General features: G+C 67.3%; 1 protein-coding gene across 4 annotated transcripts; it reads left to right on the top strand.

Moving 5' to 3' along the window:
* The first annotated feature begins 439 nt into the window (after window positions 1-439).
* Window positions 440-22,893, top strand: AGAP2 (ArfGAP with GTPase domain, ankyrin repeat and PH domain 2). Of its 4 annotated transcripts, none has more exons than XM_064735016.1 (19): window positions 440-623; window positions 8,467-8,525; window positions 8,872-8,959; window positions 9,751-9,836; window positions 9,910-10,051; window positions 10,131-10,265; window positions 11,212-11,333; window positions 11,405-11,557; window positions 12,493-12,579; window positions 12,657-12,761; window positions 12,832-12,976; window positions 13,052-13,162; window positions 14,370-14,516; window positions 14,795-14,854; window positions 15,045-15,196; window positions 15,712-15,802; window positions 17,286-17,508; window positions 20,197-20,452; window positions 21,620-22,893. In XM_064735016.1, exons 1-19 carry the CDS (start codon window positions 458-460, stop codon window positions 21,875-21,877), a joined length of 2,586 nt encoding a protein of 861 aa, XP_064591086.1. In that variant the 5' UTR covers window positions 440-457; the 3' UTR covers window positions 21,878-22,893. The 4 variants fall into 4 exon arrangements, with proteins under 4 accessions (XP_064591086.1, XP_064591084.1, XP_064591085.1 ...); XM_064735013.1 differs by lacking the exon at window positions 440-623 and adding an exon at window positions 3,929-5,332; XM_064735014.1 differs by lacking the exons at window positions 440-623; window positions 14,795-14,854 and adding an exon at window positions 3,928-5,332.
* The last annotated feature ends 830 nt before the right edge of the window (window positions 22,894-23,723 follow it).

Genomic DNA, 23,723 nt, shown 5'->3' with positions numbered 1-23,723 from the left:
TGTCACTGCACCCATGTCCCCAGCGTGTCACCCGTGTGTCACTGCACATGTCCCCAGCGTGTCACTGCTGTGTCCGTGTCCCCAGCATGCCCATGTGTCCCCAACGTGTGTACACAGCCCCCCGTGGGTGTCCCCTTGAGCCCCCAGGGTGTCCCCGCACACATCGTGGTGTCCTCGGAGTGTCCTCGGGATGTGGCCCCATCTCCCACCCGTGTGTGTGTTTGTCCCCACGTGTGTGTCCCCTGTGCCTGTCACTGCCGTGCCCGTGGCGTGGCGTCGGGCGTGCCGGGCCGTGCCGGTGTCCCGGCGTGTCCCAGCGTGTCCCAGCGTGTCCCGGCTGTCCCGGCTGTCCCGGTGCACCGGGGCCGGGCCGTGCCAGCCCCGCCCGTGACGTGTCCCCGCGGGTGGCGCCGCGGCCCCGGCAGGAAGCGAGCGCGGAGCACGAACCGGGGGTGCCATGGGGGCCCCCCGAGAGCGGCGCGAGGCTCTGGCCGCCATCCGGGCCGAGGTGGCCCGGCACGAGGCGGCCAAGGGCCACCTGAACCGCCTGGTGCGGCTCGTGGAGAGCGTGGCCGAGCCCCGGCTGAGAGCCAGCCTGAGCAGCGCCCTCCTCGCCCTCCGAGGTACCGGGGGGACAGCAGGGGGACACCGGGGCTGGGGACACCGGGGAGGCAATGAGGGGACACCGAGGGGCGCAGGCAGGGGGACAGCAGCGCCCTCCGTGCCCTCCGAGGTACCGGGGGCACCACCGGGACTGGGGGACACCGGGGGGACACTGAGGGGACACTGGAGGGGACACTAAGGGGCACAGGCAGGGGGACAGATGGATGGAGAGTGGATGGAGAGAGGATGGACAGATGGATGGACAGGTGAATGGACAGGAGGATGGACAGATGGATGGAGAGTGGATGGAGAGAGGATGGACAATGGACAGATAGTGGATGGACAGTGGATGGAGAGTGATGGACAGATGGATGGAGACGGGAGGCGAGATGGGATGTGGAAATGGACAGAGATGGATGGACAGTGGATGGACAGCCTGTGGGTGGATGTGTGAGTGGGTGGAGGGATGAGGCGTGGGCAGATTTGTGAAGGAACAAGGGGAGGGATTGAGGGATGGACAGACAGACAGGGAGCTGGCTGGAGGCATGGATGGATAGATGGACAGCAGGGCAGGGGGAAGGGAGGGAGGGAGGGATGGATGGATGGATGGATGGATGGATGGATGGATGGATAGGGATGGATGATGGATGGATAGACAGGTGGATGCAGGGATGGACAGATGGACGGGGATGTATGGACAGATGAATGGATGGATGGATGATGGACGGATGGATGATGGTTGGCTGGAGGGGTGGATGGATGCGTGGATGGACACATGGATGGATGGATGGATGGATGGATGGATGGATGGATGGATGGATGGATGGAGGGGTAGATGGACAGACAGATGGACGGACAGATGGACAGATGTGACCCTGGTGTCCCCCCAGCCCCACACTGGTCCTGCCCCCGCTCAGGGGGTCCCTGCCCCCTATTCCATGCCCCCCCATTCCATGCCCTGGTGTCCCCCCAGTATCACAGGGGGGGTTTGGCAGTGCCCGCCCCCCATGGGGACCCTCCAGGGGGTGCACGGGGGGTGCAGGCCCGCGGGGGGTTGGGGCCCCCCCATTTCCGTGTGGGGCCCTGGGGTGGTTTCCGGGCCCGGCAGTGGGAACGGGGCCATGGGGCCACTTCCTCCTGTCTGCGTCTGCGGGGGGGGCGGGGGGAGATTGGGGGGGCACTGGGAGGATTGGGGGGGCCTGGAGGGATTGGGGGGCTCTGGGAGGGCTCTGGGGGGATTGGGGGGCCCTGGGAGGATTGGGGTCCCTGGGAGGGCTCTGGGGGGATTGGGGGGCCCTGATGGGACTGTGGGGGCCTGGTGGGATTGGGGTCCCTGGGGGATTGGGGGGCCCGGTTAGGACTGGGGGGTCTCGAAATGGAGCCGTGGGACTTGGGAGGCCCTGGGGGGACTGGGGGGGCCCTGGCGGGATTGGGGGGACCCTGCTGGAGGATTCCGAGGGGCTGCTGGGGGGTTGGGGGGAAGCTGCTGTGTGGGAGGGGCTCTGATGCTGGGGGGGCCCTGGGGGGGGCACTGGTTGCTGGGGGGGTCCCCTGATGGGGGAGGGGCTGCGGGGGTTTGGGGTCTCCTCCCCCCGAGGGCCCCGCCCCCACGCGGGGGTGTCCGGTGACGTCACTGGGGGCGGGGCTCCGTTGCCGCCCCCCGCCCGTTCCGAGCCCCCACATCCCTGAGCTCCCCCCCAGCTCTGACATCTCCCGCGCTGTTGCCATGGCAACGGGAAGCCGGGGGATGCCGCGTTGCCAAGCGCCCGCTGTGGTACCCACGGAGCGCTGGGGGGGCCCAGAGCTCCCCCCGAGCCCCCTCCCACCCCCGGGGGGGCCCAGGGCGCTGCCCCGCCCCCCTTTAACCCCCCCGGCCCCACCATGGGGGCAGCGGCTCTGGGGACAGAGATGGGGATGGGGACAGGGATGGGACAGGGATGGGACAGGGATGGGGACAGGGATGGGGACAGGAATGTTCTGGCAGTGGGGTCGGACCCGCCGTGACCCCGTGTCGTCGTCGCCCCCACTCAGCGTGGGACATCTGAGCAATAGGGAGGGGTGGCCCTTTCTTGGGGACACCGGGGGGCTCTGGCGGGGACAGGGGGACACTGGAGGGGACAGCGCTGTCCGCACGGGGTGTGAGGGCAGATCCCGCAGCCCCACGGTCACAGCCCCGGGGCGGCAGCACGGACACATCTGGGGCCAGATCCAGGGAACCCCGCTCGTGGGGGGCACACAGAGCCCTGCAGGGCCCGGACCCCCGGGGGCCAAGGGGGCTGAGGGGTCCGGCCGGGCCCCGACCCCCCTGTCCCCCCCAGGCTGTGACAATGCAGAGCCGGGGGGGTCACGCTGGCGTGGGGACCCCAATGGCCCCCGGTGACACCTGGCCCGGGTCGGCGAGGGGGACACGCGAGTGACGAGAGTGACACTGGGGGGGTCCGCGGCTGCTCGCAGCGCCATCCCCGCCGTTGCCGTGGTAACGGGATGCGCAGGGATGCTGCGCCGCTGCTAAAAAACGCCAGAAAAGGGGTGGATGAGCCTGCCCCGAGCCCCGCAAGACCCCCCAAAAAACCCCAAAGCCGCCCCCACATCCCCCCCCCAGCCCGCGGGACCCCTCCCGACCCAGCGTTGGTGCCCCGGGAAGGGGAGGGAGGGAATTTAGGAGCGCGGGATGGACAGAGGGACGGATGGATGGATGGATGGATGGATGGATGGATGGATGGATGGATGGATGGATGCATCGGCGGTGCAGGGGGGTGTCGGGGCGGGGGGTTCCCGGCAGCCCAGCAGGTGCCGGTGCCGGGGGCTCGGGGGGGGCGCCCGGGAGTGCTCGCGCCTGCCCGGTAGCGGCGGGGCCGCCGCCCGCCCCCGCCCCAGCCCGGCCCTGGGAGCGGCGCATGGCGGAGAGCGGCGGCCCCGGCCCCCCCCGGCCGCTCAGGCCCCCCCCCGCCGGGCCCCGGCCCCCCCCGGCCGCTCAGGGCCCCCCCCGCCGGACCCCGGCCCCCGCCCGCGCCGCCGCCGCCGCCGCCAAGGACGAGCCCGTCGGGCGCTGCCGTGAGCGCCGCTCCCGGGGGGCGCGGGCATGACCCCCCCCGCCCCGTGACCCCCCCATCCCTCCGCTTCCCCCTCCCCCGAGCCCCCGCGCCCCCTCCCCATCACCGCCCCTTTGCCCCCTGCCCTTCACCCCCCACCTCCCCTCCCATCCCCCCCGCACCTGTAACCCCCCCTTTCCGCCCCCCCCAGACCCCCGGGTCCCCACACCCCCCCTCCCCCCGCCCTGACCCCCCCCCGCTCCCCCCCCGCCCCCCAAAGCCCCCCAAAGCCCCCGGCCCCTCCCGTGGTCGCCCCCAGCCCGGGGGGTTCCCCCGCGATGCCCCCCGGCCGCTGACCCGGGCTGGGGGGGTGGCCCCGATCCCGGGGGGGTGCCGGTGCTCGGCGGGGGGGGCGGCGGCGGTTCCAACCCCTCCGGGGGCGGGCGAGCGGCGAAGGCTTCGGGGAGGCAGGGCCGGGGGTGGGACCGGAGCATCGGCGGCACCGGCGGCCGCGGCGCCGCGCGGGGATCCAGGGGGGCCGGGGGGGCGGCCCGGGGGGGCCCTGCCCGCACCCATGAGCAGGAGCACCGGCCTCCAGCGCAGGACCACCTACCTCATCTCGCTCACGCTGGTCAAGCTCGAGTCGGTGGGCGCCGCGGGGGAGGCGGAGGAGGCGGGGGGCGGCGGCGGCGATGGAGCCCCTGGCCCCGGGGGGGCCGCGGCCGCCCCCCGCACCCCCGAGCCCGGCCGAGCCCGGCGGCCCGAGCGGCTCTTCCAGCGGCAGGACGCGCTCCGGATAAGTACGGCCGGTCCCGGCCCCCCCGGCCCCGACGCCCCCCGCCCCCGCTCGCCCGCCTCGCCCCCGGCCGTGCCCCCCAAACCCGACCCGGCCATGCTGCCCCCCCCGCCCCCGGCCGTGCCCCCCAAACCCGACCCGGCGCTGTTGCCGCCCCCGGCGGTGCCCCCCAAACCCCCCCCGCCCCCCGCCGTGCCCCCCAAACCCGACCCTTCCTTGCTGCCCCCCCCTCTGCAGGCCGTGCCCCCCAAACCCGACCCCCGTGGGGCCAAGGGCACCTTGGAGGGGCCGGGACAGCGCTCTCTGGCCGCCCTGGACATCCCGCAGCCCGCCGGGACCCCCCGGCGCCCCCTCCTCAGCCAGGCCACCTGGGGGGGCCCCGAGGGTCCCCTGGAGGCCGCCAGGGTCCCCCCGCCGCCCCCGGACCCCCCCACGGGCTCCCCGCACCCCTCGGCCGGCGCCCGCCGCCTCCGCCTGGCCGGCCCCAAGCCCCCCAAAGCGGGGGGCGGCGGGGGGAGCCGCGGGACCCCCGAGCCCCGAGCGGGCAAAGCCCCCGGCAAAGGCGCCGGCAGCCGCCTGTCGTGGCCCGAGGGAGAGGGGAAGGGGCGCCCCAAGGCGGGGGGCAAGAGCGAGGGGCCCCCCCGGGCCCGGCTGTCCCCCAGCAAGGGCAAGAGCAAGACCCTGGACTACAGCGACCTCCAGCCGGGGGTCCTGGTGGCCGCCCCCGCCCCCGAGACCGGGCTCAAGCGGGGACGCGAGGGGGGTCGCGCCTCCACCCGCGACCGAAAGATGCTCAAGTTCATCAGCGGCATCTTCACCAAGAGCCCTGCGGCGACCCCCACCCACCCCGCGCCCCCCTGGGCTCCCCCCGGTGCAGAGCCGGCCGGGGGCACCCCGCACAGTGAGTACCGGCCCGGGACAGCCCCGGCCGTGCTCGGTGTCCCCGCGGGCCCCGGGGAGCCGGGGCAGGGCTGGCGGTGCCCGCTGCGGCCACGGGGCTGTGCCTCAGTTTACCTGATAGGAGGAGGAGGCGCCCGGACCCCCGGGGCCCGTGGGGGGCAGCAGGACCCGTCTGGGCATGTGGGGTACGGGGAGCGTGTGGGGTTCAGGGGGCTGTGACCCCCAGGTGGGGTTCAGGGACGCTGTGGGGTGGGGGCTGTGGGGTACGGAGGAGCTGTAGGGTTCAGGGGGCTGTAATCCCCGGGCTGGGCTGTGGGGTTTTAGGGGGGCTGTGGGGTTTTAGGTGGGCTGTGTATTTCAGAGGGGCTGTGACCCCCAGGCTGTTCTGTGGGGTTCAGGGGGGGCTGTGAGGTACAGAGGGGCTGGGGGTTTTAGGGGCGCTGTGGGGTACAGGGGTCTGTGACCCACGGGCTGGGCTGTGAAGTTCAGGGGGGCTTTGGGGTTCAGGGGGGGCTGTGGGATTCAGGGGGCTGTGGGGTTCAACGGGGCTGTGAACCCCAGGCTGTTCTGTGGGGGGGGGGGGGGGGGGGGGGGGGGGGGGGGGGGGGGGGGGTTTTAGAGGCGCTGTGGGGTTTTAGAGGCGCTGTGGGGTTTTAGGGGACTGTGGGGTTTTAGAGGCGCTGTGGGGTTTTAGGGGACTGTGGGGTTTTAGAGGGGCTGGGTTAGGGCTGTGGGTTTTGGGGACTGTGGGGTTTTAGGGCCTGTGGGTTTTGGGGGACTGTGGGTTTTAGAGGCGCTGTGGGGTTTTAGGGGGGCTGTGGGGTTTTGGGGGACTGTGGGGTTTTAGGGGGGCTGTGGGGTTTTGGGGGACTGTGGGGTTTTGGGGGACTGTGGGGTTTTAGGGTGTCTGTGGGGTTCAGGGGGTTTGTGGGGAGGGGGCTGTGGGGTTCAGGGGGGCTGTGACCCCCGGGCTGTGCCGCGTTTGGTGTTTGTGCCCTGGGGCGATGTGACCTCCCCACTTTGGCGGGTCCGGTGCTGGCCGTGGGGGGATCCCATGGTGGGGATCCCGTGCCTCAGTTTCCCCACTGGGGGAACTCCACGGGGGTCAGACGCGACCCCCACCTCCGTCGTTCTGTCCCGCCATCCATCCGTCCGTCCGTCTGCGCTCGCCTCCATCCGTGCGTCACACCCGTGCATCCTGTCCCCCATCTGTCCTGTCCCCCCGCGTCCTTCTGTCCCCCCCCGGCACCCCCCGTGTGCCTGCGCGCACCTTGGCACCGCGGGGTGCGTGGGCAGCACCTGCGGGCCCGGGGGTGGCACTCGGTGACAATGCGAGGGGTGACAGGCGGCGGCGTTAACCCTTTCCCGGCCGGCCCGCGCCTGGCACGGATCCGGCTCCGCGCTGGGGGCACAAACTGAGGCACAGAGAGGGGGGGGCACCCTGGCCGTGTCCTGCCTCAGCTCCCCCTTGGTGGTGCCACCAATGCCCACAGGGGCTGGGGATGCCAGGTAGGAGGTGTGGGGGGCACCGGGCATGGCCCAGTGCCACGCCAGGTGCTTGTGCCACGGCGTGCCCCTGTGCCATGTCCTGTCCTCATGCAACACCATGTCCCCATGCCATGCCAGGTGTTTGTGCCACACGCACTGCGCTCTAGTGCCACCAAACTTGTGCCCGTTGTGTGCCACGTCATGTCCTCGTACCATGTCCTGTCCTTGTGCCACACCATGACCCAGTGCCATGCCTTGTCCTTGTGCCACATACACCAAGCTCTGGTGCCACTGGGCTTGTGCCCATCGTGTGCTGTGCTGTGTCCTAGAGCCTTGTCCTGTCCTTGTGCCACACCGTGTCCTCGTGTCATGTCCTGTCCTCATGTCACACCATGTGAAGTATGTTCCCAGTGACACGCTGCCATGCTGTGTCCCAGTGCCATGCTGTGTCCTCCTCATGCCATGCCTCGTTCTTGTGCCACACCATATCCCAGTGCTACACCATGTCCTCGTGCCATGTCCTGTCCTTGTGCCACACCACGTCCCAGTGCCACACCATGTCCCAGTGCCACACCGTGTCCTCATGCCATGCCTTGTCCTTGTGCCACATGCGCAGCATTCTGGTGCCACTGGACTTGTGCCCGTTGTGTGCCACACCATGTCCTCATGCCATGTCCTGTCCTTGTGCCACGCCATGTCGCAGTGCCACGCTACATCCTCCTTGTGCCATGTATCGTCCTCGTGCCACACCATGTCCCTGTGCCACGCTGCCACGCCATGTCCTGGCATCCATCGTGTCCCCATGCCACACCCTGTGCTCACACCACGCTGCATCCTCAGGCCTGAGGCTGTCAGGCACCGCTGGCATCGTGTCCCCGTGCCCATGTGTGCTGGAATCCGTGGTGTCCTTGTGCCACCCCACATCCCCCTGCCGTGCTGTGTCCTGGTGCCCGTCGTGTCCTCATGTCACATCCTTGTGCAACACCTGGGGGTTGCCCAGGTGCCTGTCACGGCCTGGTGGCTCCGATTGTGTCCCCATGCCACACCACGTCCTGATGACACCCAGTGCCCTCACGGTTGTCATGTGCTGGTGCCCGTCATGTCCCCATGCCACACCATGATGCCACGCTGTGCCCTCACGGCTGTCACATCCTGGAATCCATTGTGTCCCCATGCCACACCACATCCTTGTGCCACCCGATGCCCGTTGTTGTTCCCATCGTGTCCCCGTGCCGTGCCGTGCTCTCCATCCCTGTTCCCACCCCGTCCCCATGCCCTCTGCCTCCTCATGCCTTGGCACACGACGCCTCGTGCTGCCACGTCCCCGTCCGTGCCACGTGGCATCTCCACGTCCTCGCGCCGCCCCCGCGGGCCCGGCGCCGTTGCTGGGTGACAGCTGGTGGCCGCCCACGCGGGAGCTGCTGCTGCGCTGCGGGGTGGGGGCACCCCGGCATTGGGGGTGCCAGGGGCTCCTGGGGGTGCCCGGGGCTGCTGGGGATGCCAGGGATTCCTGGGGGTTGCCCGGGATTCCTGGAGGTGCCTGGGGTTCCTGGAGGTGCCCAGGGCGCTGAGGGTGCCCGGGGTTCCTGGGGGTTCCTGGGGGTGCCCGGGGTTCCTGGGCTCTCTCTCACCCGTCTCCCTCCGCAGAGGCCTTGGTGAACAGCCAGGAATGGACCCTGGGCCGCTCTATCCCCGAGATCCGCCTGGTGGGTGCCGTGTCCTTGTGTCCCCATGTCCCCATGTCCCTGTATCCCCGTGTCCCCTGAGGACTGACCGTGTCCCTGAGTCCCCATGTCCCCATGTCCCCATGTCCCCATGTTCCCATGTCCTCGTGTGCCCATGTCCCCATGTCCTCGTGTGCCCATGTCCCCATGTCCCCACATCTCCATGTCTGCATGTCCCCATGTCCTCGTGTGCCCATGTCCCCTGAGGACCATGTCCCTGTGTCCCCATGCCCCTGTGTCCTCGTGTCCCCTGAGGACTGTGTCCCGTGTCACCATGTCCCCTGAGGACCGTGTCCCCAGTCATCCTGACATCCCTGTGCCCACCCAGGGTGTCCTGGGCAGCAGCAAGAGTGGGAAGTCGGCGCTCGTCCATCGGTTCCTCACCGGCTCCTACGTGGGCTTGGAGCCCACTGAGAGTGAGTGGCCATGGGGAGGGCATGGGTGTGGGATGGACGTGACCATGGGCATGGCATGGACAAACCATGGGCATGGGATGGATGTGACCATGGGATGGACGTGGCCATGGACATGGGATGGACACAACCACAACCATGGGATGGTCACAGCCATGGGCAGGGGATGGACATGACCATGGGCATGAGATGGACAATGTCCATGGGCAGGGGGATGGTTGTGACCATGGTCAGGGGATGGACACACCATGGGCATGGCATGGATGTGACCATGGGCATGGGATGGACAAAACCATGGGCAGGGGATGGATGTGACCATGGGATGGACATGACCATGGGCAGGGGATGGACATGAGCATGGGATGGACACGATCATGGGCATGGCATGGATGTGACCATGGGATGGACGTGACCATGGACATGGGATGGATGTGACCATGGACATATCATGGAGATGGGTTCAGTGATGGAGTGTCCATGGGGATGGAGATGCAGGAGTGGACATATCCATGGAGCTGGGCATGAGATGGATATGTGGTGGGGCTGGGCATGACCAGGGGATGAACACGGTCATGGAATGGGCAAGGTCATGATGCTGGGCATGGATGGGTGTGGAGATGGTGAAGGGGATGGACGTGGCCACAGAACAGGCAAGGTCATGGTGCTGGGCATGGCTGAGGGACATTTGGGGTCAAAGCACTGGTCACACCTGGTGCTGGGCATGGCCATGGGAGGTTCCATCCATGTGGGCAGAGCACACCTGCAGGGTCTCCCCCTTCCCCTCCCCACTGCAGGTGGCCAGTTTAAGCGTGAGGTGACAGTTGATGGCCAAAGCCACCTCCTGCTCATCCGGGAGGAGGCCGGTGCCCCGGACGCACAGGTACGAGGGGACGGGGGCCCGGGGGGGCCACGCTGGCCAGAGCCGAGCCCTGACCCCCCCCGTGGCCCCCCAGTTTGCCAGCTGGGCGGACGCCGTCATCTTCGTCTTCAGCCTGGAGAGCGAGAGCAGCTTCGAGGAGGTGACGCAGCTGCACGCGCTGCTCAGCGACCTGCGCGGCACCAGCGACGTGGCCCTGGCGCTGGTGGGCACCCAGGGTGAGCCAGGGGGGCACGGGGGGGCTGTGGGGCTGGGAGGGGCACGGGGCACCCCCAGTGACCGCCCCTGGCTCCCCAGACAAGATCAGCTCGTCCAGCCCGCGGGCCGTGGAGGACGCGCGCGCCCGGGCGCTCTGCGGGGACGCGCGGCGCTGCCTCTACTACGAGACCTGCGCCACCTATGGCCTCAACGTGGACAGGGTCTTCACTGAGGGTGGGTGACCACACCCTGAGGGGTGGGGAGGGGGCTGATGATGTGGTGAGGGGGGGACAGTGACCAGAGTGTGATGGGGACCGTGTCCAGGTGGGATGGGGACAGTGACCTGGTCAGACAGGGATGGTGGTCAGTGTGGGATCACATCTGGGTCCCCACAAAGGGAGGGGTGGCCACCATGTCTAGGTGAGACAGGGACCATGTCTAGGTGGGATGGGGACAGTGTCCAGGTGGGATGGGCGCAGTGACCATCCATGGTCAGACAGGGATGGTGGCCAGAGTGGGATCACATCTGGGTCCCCACAAGGGGAGTGGTGGCCACAGGGCCATGTCTAGGTGAGACAGGGACCATGGCCAGGTGGGATGGGGACAGTGGACAGGGCAGTGCAGGGGACCTTGTTCAGGTGGGGTGGAGCCACAGCTGGGTAGGTCAGGGACCATGTCCACACCTGTGGGATGGGGACATCCAGGTGGGATGTGGACAATGTCTGAGTGGGATGAGGATGGGTACCATGTCCAGGTGGGATGGGGATGGGGACCATGTCCAACCCTGTGGGATGGGGGCCACATCCAGGTGAGATGGGGACAGTGTCCAGCAGCTGGGTGGAATGGGGACAGTGTCTGAGTGGGATGAGGATGGGGCCCGTGTCCACATGGGATGGGAACAGTGTCCACGTGGGATGGCAATGAGTACCACGGCCAGGTGGGATGAGGATGAGGACCATGTCCAGGTGGGATGGGGACAGTGTCCAGCTGGCATGGCTATGAAGACCTTGTCCAAGTGTGGGTATCCAGGTGCGGGTACCCAGGTGTGGGTACCCAGGTGTGGGTACCCAGGTGTGGGTACCCAGGTGTGGGAATCCAGGTGTGGGTACCCAGGTGTGGGTACCCAGGCCGGTGCCAGGCCAGGTTTATGGCCCGGCCCTCCTGACCCAGTCTCCTGCAGTGGCCCAGAGGGCCGTGGCGCTCAAGAAGCAGCAGCAGCTGATGGCATCCTGCAAGTCCCTGCCCAGCTCCCCGAGCCACTCGGCCGCCTCCACCCCCGTGGGGGGGGTCCACCCCAGCCAGGTACCCCCAGGTAACCCCCGAGCCCCTCCCCAGCGCCGGGCACAGCCCAGGCTGACCCCGTGTCCCCCCAGACCAGCAATGGTGGCCACACCAGCGACTACTCGTCCTCGCTGCCCTCCACGCCCAACGTGAGCCACCGGGAGCTGCGCAGCGAGACCCCGGCCCCGCTGGGCACCCCCAGCTCGCTGCACCGCGGGGCCAAGCGCCGCACCAGCCTCTTCGCTGTGAGTGCACGGGGGCACCGCGGGCACCGGGGGCACCGGGGGCACCAGGCACCCTGGCACAGCATGGTGACACGTGGGGTGTGACATGCTGGGTGTCCCCTTGGTGGTGTTATCCAGAACGTCATCCTGACAGGGTGGTGGCAGCAAGGGACATGTGGCAGCCCAGGTGTCCTCTGGCAGGGTGGTGACATTGAGGGGCACGTGGCACCTCAGTTGTCCCCATGGCATGGGGGTGGTGGCGCTGAGGGACATGTGGGTATGTCCCACATGTGGGATGGGGGACATGTGGGCAGCCAGGGTGTCCCCACCATGGAGCTTCTGATGTGTCCTTTAGCGGGGTGGTGGGGACACATGGCATCCCTGGTGCCTCTGTGGGACATGGTGGTCATGGCACTGAGGGATGCATGGACACCATCATGGAGCTTCTCATGTGTCCTCCAGCAGGGTGGTGGGGACATATGGCACCCATAGCACGCCTCTGGGACATGGTGATGGTGGCACTGAGGGATGCTTGGGCACCCAGGATGTCCCCATCATGCAGCTTCTGATGTGTCCTCTAGCAGGGTGGTGGGGACACATGGCATCCACAGCGCCCCTGTGACGTGGTGGTGGTGGCAGTGATGGACATGTGGGCATCCAGTGTGGGGATGGGGGGCATGCAGGGCACCCAGGATGTCCCCACCATGGGGCTTCTGATGCATCCTCTAGCAGGGTGGTGGGGACACATGGCATCCATAGCGCCCATGTGACGTGGTGGTGGTGGCACTGAGGGACACGTGGGCACCCAGGGTGTCCCCACCGTGTGGCTGCAGTGCTGGGGTCTGTGGCACCCCAATGTCCCCACCACCAGGCTGCAGCAGTGGGGGACATGTGGGCACACCAGTGTCCCCAGCTGTGCCCTGAGTGCCACCCCCTGTCCCACCCCGTGCCCGCAGACGCGCCGTGGCAGCGACTCCGAGAAGCGCAGCCTGGACAGCCGAGGCGAGGGCGCCGGCAGCGGCCGCGCCATCCCCATCAAGCAGGTGGGTGGTGGCGGTGGCAGGAGGATGTGGCTGTGTCCCAGAGTCCCCAGTGTCCCCTCACTGCTCCCTGTCCCCAGAGCTTCCTGCTGAAGCGCAGCGGCAACTCCCTGAACAAGGAGTGGAAGAAGAAATACGTGACCCTGTCCAGCAACGGCCTCCTCTTCTACCACCCCAGCATCAACGTGAGTGCCCCCGTCCCCCCGTGTCCCCAGAGGGTGGCAGAGCCCGGTGTCACCCTCGCTGTCCCCGCAGGACTACATCCACAGCACGCACGGCAAGGAGATGGACCTGCTGCGCACCACGGTCAAGGTGCCGGGCAAGCGCCCGCCCCGCGCCATCTCCGCCTGCGGGCCCTCAGCCAGCATCAACGGGCTGCTGCGGGACCCCGAGCCCGCCGGTGAGCCCCGGGGCACCGGGGATGGGGGGACACCACGGGGGTGGCACCGCGGTGACACCGTTCCTCCCCTTGCAGCCGCCGTCCCCTCGGTGGGGCTGAGCCTGCCCCCAGAGCCGGGGCTGAAGGTGGTGGGCAAGGGGTCCCTGCAGCGCTGCGCCTCCGCCTCCAGCGCCAAGCTGGCCTCAGGTGAGTGACACGGCACGGGCAGGGACACGGCCACCTCCCGGGCCACCCACAGGGACATCCCCGTGGTGGCCTCACTGAGCATGGTGGCTTCTGAGCAGCTGGTGGCCCTTGGTGGCACTGGTGACCACAGTGAGCTCAGGGACCTGGTGGCCCTTGGTGGCCCTGGTGGCTCTGGAGGCCACGGTAAACCTGGTGGATTTGGTCCAGCTCAGGGACCAGGTGGCCTTTGCTGACCCCCGTGATGGCCACAATAACCCTGGTGGTCCTGGTGACCTCAGAGACCAGGTGGTCCTTGGTTGGCCCTGGTGGTTCTGGTGACCACAATAACCCTGGTGAACTTGGTGAGTCCAGGGACCAGGTGGCCTTTGATGGCCCCGGTGACCACAATAACCATTGTGGATCTGGTCAGCCCAGGGACCAGGTGACCTTTGCTGACTCCAATGACCACAATAACCCTGGTAGTCCTGGTGAGCCCAGGGATCTGGTGGCCCTTTGGTGGTGCTGGTGGCCACAGTGAAACTGCTGGCCGTGGTGAGCACGTGGACCTGGGAGTCCCAGAAGCCACAATGAACCTGGTGAGCCTGGTGAGCCCAGTGGCCCTGGTGACCTCCATGACTCTGGTGAGCCAAGAGGCTCTTGTGACCCTGGTGGCCTCAGGGATTTTGGTAAGACCAATGAACTTGGTGGCCTTGGTACTGGGTCCTGGTGGTCACAGTGAGATCAGTGACCCTGGTGAGCTCTGATGGCCCCAGTATGCCCAGCACCTCTGGGGGACTTGACCCTGCTGACCCAGTGAGTCCAGTGGCCCTGGTGGCCCAAGTGGACTTGGTGACCCTGCTATCCCTGGGTGTTTCTGATGGACTTGGTGACCCTGCTAGCCCTGGGTGGTTCTGATGGACTTGGTGACCCTGATAGCCCTGAGTGGTTCTGATGGATTTGGTGACCTTGATAGCCCTGGGTGGTTCTGATGGACTTGGTGACCCTGCTAGCCCTGACCTGAGGGTTTTGATGGACTTGGTGACCCTGATAGCCCTGAGTGGTTCTGATGGACTTGGTGACCCTGATAGCCTTGGGTGGTTCTGATGGACTTGGTGACCCTGGTGGCCTCGGTGCTCCTGCTTCGCTCCCTGCTCCTCAGGCGCCTGGTGGCCCCGGTGGCCCCGGTGTCCGTGGTGTCCCCAGCGTCCCCCGCGTGGTGTCTTGGCAGAGTCCCCGCTGTCCTTCGAGGCCGTGTCGAGCCCCGGCAGCGCTGGCAGGGACCCCCCGCCCTCGCCCCTGGTGGACAGGAAGAAGCACCGCAGGAAGAAGCTGATGACGCCGTCCAAGACCGAGGGCTCGGGTGGGCAGGCAGAAGGTGGGTGCCACAGCCATGTGTCCCCAGCCCCAGGCCCCCACGGTGGCACTATGGGGACAAGGCCACCATCCTCCACGGCAAGGACGCCCCGGAACTCGGGGGGATCTGGGCCGATGCTGCCCCTCACCCCCGGCCACGCTCAGCCACGCTGTCCACGCACCCCCCTCGCTCTGCCACCTTCTGCCTGCCACCTTCTGCACCGTCCCCAGGGCTTCGTGGGCCCCCCTGACTCTGTCCCCGTTTCCTCTCTCCACTCCTGCTGCCCGGACCCTCCGCAGCCAAGCGCAAAATGTGGAAATTAAAAAGTTTTGGTAGTTTAAGAAATATTTATAAAACAGGTAACGTGGCGTGAGCGGTGCCTCCCGTGCATGTGGCTGTGCCCCCCTTGCCTGCTGCCAGCACACCCCAGCCGGGGTGGGCACCTCTGGGGAGGGGATTGGGGTGCCAGGGGTGGGTTTGGGGGGCTGGGACAGCGGTGGGTGTTGGACCCCCATCCCAGCGCCCCCCCGGGGGTCTCTGGTCCCGCAGAGGAGGAGAACTTTGAGTTCCTGATCGTGTCGAGCACGGGGCAGACGTGGCACTTCGAGGCCGGCAGCTTCGAGGAGCGCGACGCGTGGGTGCAGGCCATCGAGAGCCAGATCCTGGCCAGCCTGCAGTGCTGCGAGAGCAGCAAGAACAAGGTGGGAGCTCGGCTGGGGGGCTGGCAGGGCGCCCGTGCCACCCCCGTGCCCCTCTCACCCCCTGTGCCACCCCCGTGCCCCTCTCACCCCGTGTGCCACCCCCGTGCCCCTCTCACCCCGTGTGACACCCCTGTGCCCCTCTCACTCCCTGTGCCACCCCCGTGCCCCTCTCACCCCCCTGTGTGCCACCCCCGTGCCCCTCTCACCCCCTGTGTCACCCCCGTGCCCCTCTCACCCCCCTGTGCCACCCCGTGCCCCTCTCACCCCCCTGTGTCACCCCCGTGCCCCTCTCACCCCGTGTGCCACCCCCGTGCCCCTCTCACCCCCTGTGCCACCCCCGTGCCCCTCTCACCCCCTGTGTCACCCCCGTGCCCCTCTCACCCCCTGTGTCACCCCCGTGCCCCTCTCACCTCCTGTGCCACCCCCGTGCCCCTCTCACCCCCTGTGTTACCCCCGTGCCCCTCTCACCCCCTGTGCCACCCCTGTGCCATTCTCACCCCCTGTGCCCCCTCCAGGCACGCATGGACAGCCAGAGCGAGGCCGTGGCCATCCAGGCCATCCGCAACGCCCGAGGGAACTCGCTCTGCGTGGACTGCGGGGCACCCAGTGAGTGCCAGGGGACAGTGGGGGACAGAGGGGGGCATGGGTGGGTGTGGGACATGGAGGGACATCCATTCATGGGACAATGGGACAGCAATGCCCGTGGGAACTCACTCTGTGTGGACTGCGGGGCGCCCAGTGAGTCTGGGAGACAACGGGGGATAATGGGGGACAATGGGGGACAATGGGGGGCACAGGTGGGCGTGGAACATGAGGGGACATCTGTTCATGGGTCATGGGGGGACATCCATTCATGGGACATGGTGACCCCGGGAACTCACTCTGCGTGGACTGCGGGGCACCCAGTGAGTGCCAGGGGCCCTGGGGGACAATGGGGGACAACGGCGGGCACAGGTGGGCATGAGACATGAGGGGACGTCCATTCATGGGACAATGGGACATGGCGTCCATGGGAACTCACTCTGCGTGGACTGCGGGGCACCCAGTGAGTCTGGGGAACAACGGGGGCCACAGGGGAACAGGGGACATGGGGGGACATCAGTTCATGGGACAGGGGTGCCCTGCAGAGCCCTGAATCCAGCTGGTGGTGCCACGGGGTGACATTGTGCCAGGGGCCATGGGCCACCTGGCAACTGGGGCGAGGGAGGGCTGTGGGCCACGCAATGGCACGTGTCACACAGTTCTGTGGGTCACATGATGGCCTGGGCTGTATATTGGCATGGGTCACATGGTGCCATGGGTCACACAATGGATGGCACAGGTCACATAGTGCCATGGGTCACATGGTGGATGGCACAGGCCACATGGTACCATAGGCCGCATGATGGGTGGCAAAGGCCACAAGGTGCCATGGGTCACACCATGCCAGGGTCACAAAATGCCATGGGACATGATGCCATGGGTGACCCGATGCCACATGGTACCATAGGCCACACGATGGGTGGCACAGGCCACAAGGTGCCATGGGTCACACCATACTAGGGTTACACAATACCATAGGACATGTGATGCCATGGGTGACACAATGCCACATGGTGACACAATGTCACACTATGCCATAAGCCACACAATGCTGTGGGACATGATGCCATGGGTGACACCATGCCACACAGTGCCACGAGCCACACCGTGCCAGGGTCACACAATTCCATAAGCCACATAATGCCGTGGGTGACATGATGCCATGGGACATGGGATGCCACACGGTGCCATGAGCCGCACCATGCTGTGGCTCACCACCACCACATGCCACGCCATGTGTCACACTGTGTCACACTGTGTCCCACCATGGGGACCCCAGGGGTGCCACAGCTCACCCACCGCCCCTGCTCACCCTGCAGACCCCACATGGTGCCATGAGCCACACCGTGCCAGGGTCACACAATGCCATGGGTGACACAATGCCACATGGTGCCGCGGCTCACCGCCACCACGTGCCACGCCATGTGTCACACTGTGTCACACTGTGTCCCACCATGGGGACCCCAGGGGTGCCACAGCTCACCCACCGCCCCCGCTCACCCCGCAGACCCCACGTGGGCCAGCCTGAACCTGGGCGCCCTGATCTGCATCGAGTGCTCGGGCATCCACCGCAACCTGGGCACGCACGTGTCGCGCGTGCGCTCGCTGGACCTGGACGATTGGCCCCGCGAGCTGACCCTGGTGCTCTCGGCCATCGGCAACGCCACCGCCAACAGCATCTGGGAGCAGAACCCGCGCGGGCGCTGCAAACCCACGCACGAGTCCTCCCGGTGGGTGAGCCCTGCCCCGTGTGCCCGCGTGTCACCCTATGTGCCCCCGTGTCACTCTGCGTGCCCCCAGTGTCACCCCCTGTGCCTGTGTGCCCCCAGTGTCACCCCTGTGTGCTCCCGTGTCACTCTGTGTGCCCCCAGTGTCACCCTGTGTGCCCCCTGTGTCACCCTGTGTGCCCCCGGTGTCACCCCCTGTGTGCCTCCAGTGTCACCCTTGTGCCTGTGCCACCACATGGCCCTGTGCTCTGGCCTGGCATGATGCCACCCTGCCATTCCTGATACAGCCACATGTCCCTGTCCCCAATGCCACCGTGATGGCACCCTGCCATTCCTGATGCTGCCATATGTCCCTGTCCTCTATGCCACCGTGATGCCACCACAAGTTCCTGTCCCTTATGCCACCATAATACCACCCTGCCATCCTTGATGCCACCACATGTTCCTGTCCTCTATGCCACCGTGATGCCACTCAGCCATCCCTGGTGCCACCACAAGTTCCTTCGTCACCAAGTTCCTGTACTCTATGCCACCACAATGCCACCCTGCCATTCCTGATACTGCCACACGTCCCTGTCTTCTATGCCACCATAATGCTGCCCTGCCATTCCTGTTGTCACCCCATGTCCCTGTCCCCTACGCCACCATGATGCCACCCTTCCCTCCCTGGTGCCCTGTGTCCCCAGCCCGCGTGTCACCGCTGTGCCATCCCACAGACTCTGATGCCCCTTCTCCTCATGTCCCCAGTGCCCCCGTGTCCCCACCCCTGTCCCTTGTGACCCCACAACCCAGCAATGCCCCACTGACACCCCTGCCCTTCCTGTGTGGCACCTCTCGTGCCACCCTGCTGCCATGTGGCCCTCATGTGTCCCCCCCGTTTTCACCCTATCTGTCCCTGCAATGCCACCACGCACCACTGCCACCTTTGTGTCCCCACTGCCACACCCCTGTGTCCCCATGCCCCCTCTGTGCCCAGGGTGTGGCAGGAGCTGTGGCTCTGCGTCCCCGTGGTGCCACCCTGCCGTCCCTGACACCCTGTGTCCCCCATGTCCCCTGTGTCCTCCGTGTCCCCTGTGTCCCCATACCCAGGGAGGAGAGGGAATCATGGATGTGTTCCTAACACCCCGTGTCCCCTGTGTCCCCATGCCCCCTCTGTGCCCAGGGAGCAGCAGGAACTGTGGCTCTGCATCCCTGTGGTGCCACCCTGCTGTCCCTAACACCCTGTGTCCCTGTGTCCCCCATGTCCCCTGTGTCCCACATGTCCCCCTGTGTCCTCTGTGTCCCCCCTGGCCCCGTGACCAGAGAGGAGAGGGAATTGTGGATTTGCCCCCAACTCCCCATGTCCCCTGTGTCCCCCATGTCCCCATGCCCCTCTATTTTGGGAGGAACAGGAACTGCGTCTCTGTGTCCCCATGATGCCACCCTTCCGTCCCTTGTCCCCTGTGTCCCCTATGTCCCCTGTGTCCCCATGCCCAGGGAGGAGAGGGAATTGTTGATTTGTCCCGAACTCCCCATGTCCCCCGTGTCCCCTGTGTCCCCATGCCCAGTGCCCAGGGAGGAGCGGGAGTTGTGGATGTGTCCCTAACTCCCCATGTCTCTCTCTGTCTTCCTGTGTCCCCTGTGTGTCCCCATGCCCAGAGAGGAGCAGGAATCATGGACTAATCCCTAACTCCCCATGTCCTCTGTGTCCCCTGTGTCCCCATACCCAGGGAGGAGAGGGAATTATTGATTTGTCCCTAACACTCCGTGTCCCCCTGTGTCCCCATGTCCGCCGTGTGTCCCTTCTGTGCCCAGGGAGGAGCGGGAGTCATGGATGTGTCCCTAACTCCCCATGTCCCCCATGTCCCATGTCCCCTGTGTGCCCAGGGAGGAGCGGGAGTCGTGGATCCATCCCTAACTCCCCATGTCCTCTGTGTGTCCCCATGCCCAGGGAGGAGCGGGAGTTGTGGATTCATCCCTAACACCCCATGTCCCTCTCTGTTCCCCATGTCCCCATGGCCAGGGAGGAGCAGGAGTCATGGATCTGTCCCTAACTCCCCATGTCCCCCATGTCCCATGTCCCCCGTGTGCCCAGGGAGGAGCGGGAGTCGTGGATGTGTCCCTAACTCCCCATGTCCCTCTCTGTCCCCCTGTGTCCCCTGTGTGTCCCCATGCCCAGGGACGAGCAGGCATCATGGATTCATCCCTAACACCCCATGTCCCCTGTGTCCCCCATGTCCCCCGTGTGTCCCCGTGCCCAGGGAGGAGCGGGAGTTGTGGATTCCTTCCTAACACCCCATGTCCCCCATGTCCCCTGTGTCCCCCATGTCCCCATGCCAGGGAGGAGCGGGAGTCGTGGATCCATCCCTAACTCTCCATGTCCCTCTCTGTCCCCCATGTCCCCCGTGTGTCCCCATGCCAGGGAGGAGCGGGAGTCGTGGGTTTGTCCCTAACACCCCTTGTCCCCCGTGTGTCCTCATGGCCAGGTAGGAGCGGGAGTCATGGATCCATCCCTAACACCCCGTGTCCCCTGTGTCCCCCATGTCCCCCGTGTGTCCCCGTGCCCAGGGAGGAGCGGGAGTTGTGGATTCCTTCCTAACACCCCATGTCCCCCGTGTCCCCGTGCCCAGAGAGGAGCAGGAATCATGGACTAATCCCTAACTCTCCATGTCCCTCTCTGTCCCCCATGTCCCCCGTGTGTCCCCATGCCAGGGAGGAGCGGGAGTCGTGGATCCGTGCCAAGTACGAGCAGCGCCTGTTCCTGGCGCCGCTGCCCGCGGCCGAGGCGCCCTTGGCCGAGCGGCTGCTGGTGGCCGTGGGCCAGCAGGACCTGCCCGCGGTGCTGCTGCTGCTGGCCCACAGCCACAAGGAGCAGCTCAACGTGCCCACGGCCGACGCCGAGCGGCGCACGGCGCTGCACCTGGCCTGCGACAGCGCCCAGGTGGTGATCACCCAGCTGCTGGTGTGGGTACGTGGGCACTGCTGGGTGGGTGGGCAGCACGGTGGGCATGAGGGGTGGCGGGGTCTTGGGAGGGCTGTGGGGGATGTGGGGTCACCATGGGTGGTGTGGCGTGGCCATGAGGGGGATGGTGTGGTTGTGGGGACTGTGGGGTGGGTGTGGGGGATGTTGTGTGGTCATGGGGACCACGGGGTGGTCATCGGGCTTGTGGTGTGGCCTTGAGGGATGGGGGGTGGTCATGGGGACATGAGGTGGTCATGGGGACCATAGGGTGGTCATCAGGGATGTGATGTGGTCTTGAGGGATGTGGTGTGGTCATGGGGGCTATGGGGTGGTGACTGGGGACCGTGGTATGGTCTTGAGGGACCATGGTGTGGTCAGTGGGGACATGGGGTGGTCTTGAGGGCTGGGGGATGGTCATGGGGATCATGGGGTGGTCATTGGGGACTGTGGGATGGTCTTGGGAACTGTGGCATGGCCAGGAGTTGAGTGACATGGCCATGAGGACCGTGGGGTGGCTTTGAGGGACTGTGGTGCGGTCATTGAGGATGTGGTGTGGTCACGAGGACATGGGGTGGTCAGTGGGGACTCTGGAGTGGTTATCAGGGACATGGTATGGCCTTGAGGGACCATGGTGTGGTCACTGGGGACATGGGGTGGTCTTGAGGGCTGGTCATGGGGACCGTGAGGTGGTCTTGGGAACTGTGGTGTGGTCTTGAGGGATGGGGGGTGGCCTTGGGAACCGTGGCATGGCCAGAAGTTGAGTGATGTGGCCATGAGGACCATGGAGTGGCTTTTGGGGACATGGTGTGGTCATGGGGGACATGGTGCAGTCACGGGGGATGTGGTGTGGTGATGGGGACATGGGGAGGGTCATGGGGGATGTGGTGTGGCCTTGAGGGATGGGGTGCGGTCTTGGGGACCATGGGGTGGTCACTGGGGATGTGGTGTGGCCCTGAAGGACACGGTATGGTCATGGGGGACACAGTGCGGTCCTGGGGACAATGGTGTGACCACGGGGGATGTGAAGTGTCCGTGGCCATCCTGGGATGTGCCAGGACACCCTGGGGTGACACCGGGGACGTGCCCCATCCCCGTGGGACCCCGCACGGCCTCTGGGGCCGTTCCCGGGTGACACGCGGCGGCCCCGTGGGTGACACCCGGCCGTGCCCGCAGTACGGGGCCGACGTGCGGGCCCGGGACGCTCACGGCCGCACCGCGCTGTTCTACGCCCGCCGCGCCGGCAGCCGCGAGTGCTCGGACATCCTGCTGCAGCACGGCTGTCCCGGCGAGGGGCCCGGCAGCCCCCCGACCCCCGGCAGCCCCCCGACCCCCGGCCCCCCGACCCCCGGCGGGCCCCCGACCCCCGGGCCCCGCCGCCGCAGCAGCTGCGCCAGCGTGGGGCCGTGCGAGCCCCGCTCTGCCCTGGTATAGCCCCGAGGGGCCCGGAGCCCCCGGTGCCATCCCCGGTGCCACCCCCGGCTGGGCGTGCCCGCGGCCCGGGGCCATCCCGGTGCCACCGCCGGGCTCGCCCCGTGCCCACGGTTTGTACTTTTGATGCTCTATTTATTATCCTTTATTATCCTTTCCATGTCGGGGTCTCCGCTGGTCCTGCCCCCCCCTCTCCGTGCCAGGGACCCCCACGCCAGGGTCACAGTGATGCCACTGCCACCTTCCTGTCCCCTGCCCGGGGTATTGTGCCCCAGCGTGGGGTGGGGGCACTGAGGGCGGGGTAACCCCTGTCCCTGTCCCTCCTTGCCGGTGCCACCCCCTGTCCCTGTCACCCTCAGCCCTCATTGTCCCCTGCTCACATCACTCTGTCCCCGTTCCCGCGTGCTGTGTCCCCCTCCCCTTGTCGCCTGCCCAGGTCACCCTCGCCACCCCCTCTGTCCCCCTGTCCCCGTGTCCCCCCCGGCCGTGCCCCCCGCCCTGGCACAGCCCCGCTCTGTGGCAGGAGCAGAGCAGACCCCGACCCCCCCCCTCCTTTTCTACAACAACCTTTTGTACGCCCCCTCCCCATTCCGTGCCCTGCCGCCCCCCCTTCGTAGCCCGACCCCCCGCCCGCCCCCGTTTCTCGGTCTCCCCTCGGGATCCCCGTTAATTTGTTAATTTATTGCTTTGTTCAGCGATAGGATAGAGCCAGCCCCTCCTCCCGCGGGGGGGCACGGCCGGCGGGACCCCCGAGCCCCTCCCGCCGGCCTGGGGGGGCCCCGCGCCCCCCTCCCGGGACCCTCCCATGAATGTAGGGGCGCCCCGGCTGTGACGCCCCCGAGACGCCCCCGCGGGGCCGAGCCGGGGAGCCCGGGGGGGGGCCGGGGGGCGGGAGGGGTCGGTGGGGGGGGCCCAGGCCCGGGGGGGGCCCGGGGGGTCCGGGGGGGCCCGGGGGGCCGGGCCGTGTACAGCGATTTCATCTCTCGGGTGTGACTGTAAGTACGTGACAATGTCGGACACTGGTGCTGTGACACGGCTCGTCCTTCACGGGGCACGGGGGGCACGGGGGGCACAGCAACACAGCATGCGGGGGCACGGAGGCACAGGGTGGCACGGGAGACATGAAGGGCACGGGGACACAGCGGTGGCAGGACGCGGGCGGACACGGGACACGGGCAGCACGAGGGACGTGGAGAGAGGCACAGGGGACACGGGGAGGACACAGGGGACACGGAGGGGAACAGGGGCGGCAGGAACGTGGGGGGACACAGGGGACACGGAGGACACCGAGAGCACAGGGGACATAGAGGGCAGGGGGGACACAGGGGCGGCAGGAACGTGGAGGAGCACAGGGGACACAGAGGACATGGGGGACACGAGGGGGCACAGAGGACATGGAGGGCACAGGGGACACGGGGGTGGCAGGAAAGCGGGGGCACAGCATGGGGGGACACGGGAAGACACAGGGGACACGAGGGACATGGTGGGCCCACGGAACATGGAGGGTACAAGGGACACTGAGGACACGGGGGCACAGGGCACACGATGGGGGGAGAAACACGGAGGGACACAGGGGACACGGAGAGGACACAGGGGACATGGAGGGCACAGGGGACACGGAGAGGACACAGGGGACATGGAGGGCACAGGGGACACGGGGGTGGCACAGGGGACACGAGAGGGGCAGGAACGCGAGGGGGCACTGGGGACACAGGGGCACAGGGGACATGGAGGGCACGGGGGACACGGGAGGGCACAGGGGACATAGAGGAGGCACAGGGGACATGGAAGGCAGGGGGGACACTGCGCGGGGGACACGGGGGGACACAGGGGACACAGAGGGCACAAG

This window comes from Zonotrichia leucophrys, chromosome 29 (genome assembly GCF_028769735.1).
Source record: "Zonotrichia leucophrys gambelii isolate GWCS_2022_RI chromosome 29, RI_Zleu_2.0, whole genome shotgun sequence".
Lineage (NCBI taxonomy): Eukaryota > Metazoa > Chordata > Aves > Passeriformes > Passerellidae > Zonotrichia > Zonotrichia leucophrys.
The sequence above is the reverse complement of the archived record's forward strand: the minus strand, read 5'-3'. Positions and strand labels throughout refer to the sequence as shown.

Coding starts and splice junctions, on each gene's coding strand:
- AGAP2 (XM_064735013.1), top strand. CDS start 4,210: ATGAGCAGGAGCACCGGCCTCCAGCGCAGGACCACCTACCTCATCTCG. Junction 5,333..8,466: donor GGCCGGGGGCACCCCGCACA/GTGAGTACCGGC, acceptor CTCCCTCCGCAG/AGGCCTTGGTGAACAGCCAG. Junction 15,803..17,285: donor CGTGGACTGCGGGGCACCCA/GTGAGTGCCAGG, acceptor CTCACCCCGCAG/ACCCCACGTGGGCCAGCCTG.